Source organism: Sturnira hondurensis, unplaced genomic scaffold (genome assembly GCF_014824575.4).
Source record: "Sturnira hondurensis isolate 20B ecotype Veracruz unplaced genomic scaffold, ASM1482457v3 Scaffold0016462, whole genome shotgun sequence".
Classification (NCBI taxonomy): domain Eukaryota; kingdom Metazoa; phylum Chordata; class Mammalia; order Chiroptera; family Phyllostomidae; genus Sturnira; species Sturnira hondurensis.
The window spans coordinates 746,591-752,590 of NW_028089093.1; the positions used below are offsets into that span (position 1 = coordinate 746,591).

General features: G+C 34.2%; 1 protein-coding gene across 3 annotated transcripts in view; it reads left to right on the forward strand.

The window, feature by feature from the left end:
- The window catches only part of KRIT1 (KRIT1 ankyrin repeat containing), a 38,240-nt gene extending 32,240 nt beyond the window's left edge, over positions 1-6,000 (forward strand). For all 3 annotated transcript variants that reach the window (XM_037066073.1, XM_037066075.1, XM_037066074.1), the window contains exons 16-17: positions 5,037-5,153; positions 5,587-6,000. In XM_037066073.1, the coding sequence (XP_036921968.1) occupies positions 5,037-5,153; positions 5,587-5,655 (186 nt within the window). In that variant the 3' untranslated portion in view covers positions 5,656-6,000. The remainder of the gene's footprint in view (positions 1-5,036; positions 5,154-5,586) is intronic.

Here is a 6,000-nt window from a genome sequence, read left to right on the forward strand (position 1 = left end):
TGAGGGTATAATGTACAGCATTGTGACTATAGTTTGTAATACTGTACTGCATATTTGAAAGTTGCTAAGAAAGGAGACCTTAAAAGTCATCACAAGAAAAAACGGTTTTCAACTGTATGATGACGGATGTTAATTAGACTTACTGTGGTGATCATTTTGCAGTATATACAAATTTCATACCATTATGTTGTACCCCTGAAATTAATACTTGTCCATTATAGCTCAATTTTCTAAAAACTATATTTACATAAATACATATTACTTGTGAAGCATAAAAAATTCTCTTGAAGCTTTTAGAAAAGAGAACCAGGTAACTGGGAACAAGAGGAGGAGGGAGACTTCAGTCTATGGCATTAACTATGATTATATTACATACTTTAAATATCAATTAGATTTAAATGAAAAATATACATATTTGAAAAAGAAAAATGTACTATCTGACACAGAAGCTTCCTTTCAAAATTAGAATTAGGTGTAAAAACCTTTTGGGGGGCAGGGTGAAGTGTTGGAGGGATTAGGAAGATCCATTGGAATACATCATCTTGTTGCTGTTTCGTGCTTTTTCCAAAGTCACTACGATATAAAATGTAGAGACATCAGTTATTTTCAGCACATTTAACACATTTCATAGGATAATCAGCTTCCTAGTTTGTATAGGAAACTAATAAAAATCAAATATGTTTTGTTCATTTAGGTTTCTTGAGAATAGACCTGGCCAGGTTTATTAAAATTTATTTTTCAGCCCTGGCTGCGATAGCTCAGTTGGTTAGAGCATCATCCCCATGCAGGTTCGATCTCCAAGCAGGACACATACAAGAACCAACAAACAAGTGCAAGAAGCCAATATCTATCTGTCTGTTTGTCTGTCTGTCTGTCTCTCTCTCCCCTCTCCCCCTCCCCATCCCTCCCTCCCTCCCTCCCTCCCTCCCTCCTCCCTCCTCTTCTTCCTCCTCCTCTGTCTCTAAAATTCAATAAATGAAAATTTTTTTAATTTTTATTTTCCAGTTAGAATCAACTTACAGTATTATATTAGTTTCAGGTGTGCCACATAGTGACACATGTGATTAGCCATTTAATTACCCTCTGACACCATCTACAATTACTACAATATTATTGACTATATTCTCTATGCTGTACTTTACATCCCTGTGACTGTTTTTATATCTGGAGATTTGTACTTCTTAATCCCTTCTACCTCTTCAACTACCATTCCAATGACCCTCCTATCTGGCGACTATCAATGTGCTCTCTGTGTCTTTGAGTTTGTTCCTGTTTTGTTTATTTTGTTGTTTAGACTCTACGTGCAAGTGAAGCCATGTGATACTTGTCTTTCTTTGTCTAATCTATTTCACTTAGCATAATTTTTAAGTCTCTTATGTCAGCTTATTTTTGGGTCATTTGCCTGTTATTTTCTTTTTAAACTGTTTTATTCACACAAAATAGTGTCTTATTAGCTTATAACCACTTTTTCTATTTATGTTGTTAAAATGAAGGAGAAATTCCCCTCACCATTTCAAGAAATTTTTTGGAGAATTTTATACCAATTTCTACAAATGCTTCTTCATTGAACTGGATGGTATTACTGTGGGTATAATGCTGAGTCTTTTTTCTATACTGTCTTTTATGTTTAACTTTTAGTATTCAAATGATGGTTCAGTAATATCTTTTACCATTTCATATTATTCATATTATGAATAATATTTTGGCCTGAGGGTTGGGAGAGAGTGTCAGTCAGAGAATGATAATTATTAATAGTTTAACAGTCTGCTTTTTTAGGATATGTTCAATTTCTAGAAATATAAATAGAAATGCTGTGCTTGGGAATATAAAAAGATGATTGAACTCAGACATAATGATGTTTTCTGTCCACATAGTCATTATCTTGTCCTCTGAGCCACTTTTAAATTGATAGCACCTCTGAAATCTCTATTTGATTACGTTTTCTAATGATCACAGCTGGGAGAAATCAGCCTGACCGCAGTTGTCTTAGATTCACCAACATCTACTAGCATTGAATTGGACAAGTTTACTTAAATAAACAGCTTTATCTGTAAAAATACTTTCATTTGCATTTAAAACTCCACATGGGATACAATAGCTTCAAAGATTATTTCTCAGGAACAGCCAGCTATAGAATATTCTGTGGGCTTTTTTTTAATATCAGTTATTTCTACCTTCTCAACAGGGTGGTAATTATAGGGGGAGGGAGGTGAGTAGAGGTGGTAGAGGGGGTGGGGGGATTAATAGTGATGGAAAGAATAAAGTAACGTACCAAAAAAATTTTTAATTACAGGAAAGAATTATTTCTGTCTTTTATATTTTGTTTCTTTTTGAAATAATGAAAGTTGCTCAGTCAGATAATACATATGTTAACACTAATTTCAGCCAATTTCATATATTCATCAGACTTGTCTGTCCTACTTACATAAAAGGTAGTCACTAGCGAATAAAAGACACTGTGTTGTGATGCAGTGTTTTACTGTAGTGAAAGCATTGCCATCTTCATTGACTGAACTGTACTTGATGTATCTGTAACCTTAATGGCACCACTGCCACGCCCTGGCAGCAGATTGCCTTTTGTTGATGTCAGTTTATTTTAACATAATACCCCTCTGAAATAAAAGTGCTTGTTTAAATACCCATATAATGTCATTCTTTGTCAACATCACGACTTCTCCTGTCTGTCCTGGCCAGCTGTGTGGTACTTCTGACTTCTGTGGTTTTCCCTTTTTTGCTCTCAACTATCCCTGCCATTTCCCTTGTTCTGTTTCACTTCCCTCACTAAGCACCTGGCCCTTTTTAGGTTTTACCTTCTAATGAGAACTACTTTTTCCTTCTGAAGCAGATCTCTCAACACCATAATGTAGACTCTGGCTCTTCAGCCCCATTCAGCTGTTTTTATTATTGTGGATCAAGAGTTCCTTTTCCCCTGTACATTGTCTTTTAACAACAAAACCTTTATTTTAACTAATGGTCTCAGTAATTTTGTTGATCATTTGGCTTCCATATGATTGAATTGGTATACCACAAATGTATGGTATTTTTTCTTCTATTGTACTGTTTTGAGGCTCTTTTAATGGCTATTTCTTGCCTCCTGATTAAACAAATGTCAAATGACTGATCTTCCAAAGATAGGCAGTTTAACATAGTATGTTATCTTTACTCTGTTTCAGTGTGCACCTTGGTAAATAGCTGTTTTAGCATATTCTATCTATAAAGTTATGTTTTACAGTATAAATGTAAATAGCTATTTTTAAGCAAGAATGTTACTAGTTTCCCATTATATATGATAAACAGGTAAATTAATAATACTGTGTTTTATATATATAGAACCTCACTTTTAAAATGCACTAAACCATTACCTTTTTAGAATAGCTTATTATTTATAATCAATAAGTTAAGAACTGTCATAGAAAGCTCATGTTTCTAAACATACATATTTTAAAGTGTGGTGTGAACACTTTGTCTATATAGACAGTATATGTTTGGGGCAAGGAAATACAAGTTAGGAGAGAATTATTTTAAAATAATCCAAAAAATATATTGAATACCTCCCTACATATATCATTATGTTAGGAAGGTATAGGAATAAGTTGCCCTAATATTGTGGGCTTTTTTTAATTTAAAAAGCAACATTTTAATTTGTATTTGTGTGACCATCTATGCTACATAGTATAGTGTTAACATATGTAACCGCTATTACATAATAGTGTTTATTGCCTCAAATTTATGTCTTTTATATTTATTTATTTGATCTATAATATTGTTTTTTAAATAGTTCTATTGAATTTATGTGGGTTATATTTTTCAGTATGTTTATTTTTGCAATAAATATATTGGGGTACTTATTGTCAGTGAGATGAAATTGCCTGAGTCAGCATGTTACCCCTATTACATAAATTTCAAATCTGAAGGTCATGTGAATATTCAAAAGGTACTGAATAAGGTAAAAGGAATTATTTTAACATACAGAGAGTAAATACTTGTAGTATATTTAATCTTCTTGAAAGTCCCTGACATAATGGGCATATTTTGTATTCTTCAGCTTTAACTGAGATATAATTGACATATAACATTGTGTAAGTTGAAGGTATACAACATGTTGATTTGATATGCTAACATACCGAGAAATGATTACCACCATAGCATTAGCTGACACCTGCATCACATCATATAATTACCATTTCTTTGGGGGGGGTGACAACATTTAAGGTCAGTTAGCAACTTTCAAGCATATAGACTTTCAAGTATAAAGACTTCATAGTACAGTATCATTTACTATAGTCACCATGCTGTACATTAGGTCCCCAGAACTTTTTCATCTTTTTTAAATAATTTTTTAAATTTATTTATTAGAGGGGAAGGGAAAGACAGGAGAGAAATATCAATGTATGGTTGCCTCTCGTGAGTCCCCTGCTGGGAACTGGCCTGCAACCCAGGCATGTGCCCTGACTGGGAATCCAACCGCGATCATCTGGTTCGCAGGCCCGCGCTCAATCCACTGAGCTACACCAGCCAGGGCACTTTTTCATCTTTTAACTGAAAGTTTATATTCTGATACCAACATCTCTTGGATTTTACCCACTTGCCAGCCCTTTGTAACCCCATTTTACTCTCTGTCTCAGAGAGTTTCACTTTTTTAGATCCCACATACAAGTGATATCATACAGTATTTGTCTTTCTCTGTCTGACTTATTTCACTTAATGTAATGCTGTCAAGGTCTATCTCTATGGTCGCAAACGACAGGATTTTCTTATTTCTCATGGCTGAATATTCATGTTTGTGTAATATACAAACACACATATCACAGAATGGGCATCTTTAAAAATTTTGCCTGACAAAAAGGATATCATTGCCTTAGGTGGAATCCTGAGTCTGCCATATAGGTAGCACGGCACTATATGCTGTATGAAGTTAGTGCGGTGCTTTCTTTGAAAAGTTTTATTCTAACAATAGATCTCACTATATAAGTATAGAAAGTAAGAGAACATTGGTGTTTTTAACATAAATACAACCATTTTTAATTATGTTGTAGGCTTTACTCATCAGTCTTAAGTATGGCTGTTTCATGTGGCAATTGGGAGATGCTGATACATGTTTTCAGATCCATAGCATGGAAAATAAAATGAGTTTCATAGTACACACAAAACAGGTAAGCACCTATTAACTATTCTGGACTTCTAATAAAGAACTACTATATTAGTAAAATTATTTTTTATAAAATAACAACCCATCTTACTTCAAGGAAAACTGCTAATATGACATGAAATTAAAATATTTAAGACCCAGGGGAAAAAGCAGGCCTTTCCCAAGCAAACAAAGTGTGGCCAGTATTGCCTTTCCCTCTCAAAGCGTAAGGCGGTCCTTCCCTGGTCTTGACTAGTGTCCGTTCTGAGCCACTAGTTGCATGCGGCATGTTGTCTCTTAAACCCCTTCAAAAGCCTGAGGAAATACTCTGCTCTTGACAAGCTGCCTCCTGATAAGAAAGTTCCTTTTCAAATAGCTAGAGAACTGCCCACTGTCATGTATGCTGTTCACTCATCTGACATGTTTCATATTTATTGTCAACATGTTTGACTTTGTAGGCTGGCCTCGTGGTGAAACTGCTAATGAAGCTGAATGGACAGCTGATGCCTCCCGAAAGGAATTCCTGAGAGGAAAGCAGCCGATACTTAGGCCACCACGTTTTGTGATACGGACTTTTTTCCATGAAAGATTTCTTAAACTATCACTTCTAACAAGGCACTTAGTCTCTTGTAATATATATGTATGCAGTTACATTGTACAGAATCTGTACTTATGTTTGGTGTGTAATATACCAATTACTTTTATATGATATCCTTATAAGCTATTCTAATTTTTCAAAGAAATGAACACAAAAAGTGTAGATTGATAGTCTATATAGTGTTAGACAAAAATTGTAAGCTTTATAAAAAGTTATTTTTGGTAAATGGTAAAGAATTTAGAGTGAATGTGATGAAATTAAAAAACGTAGCTTT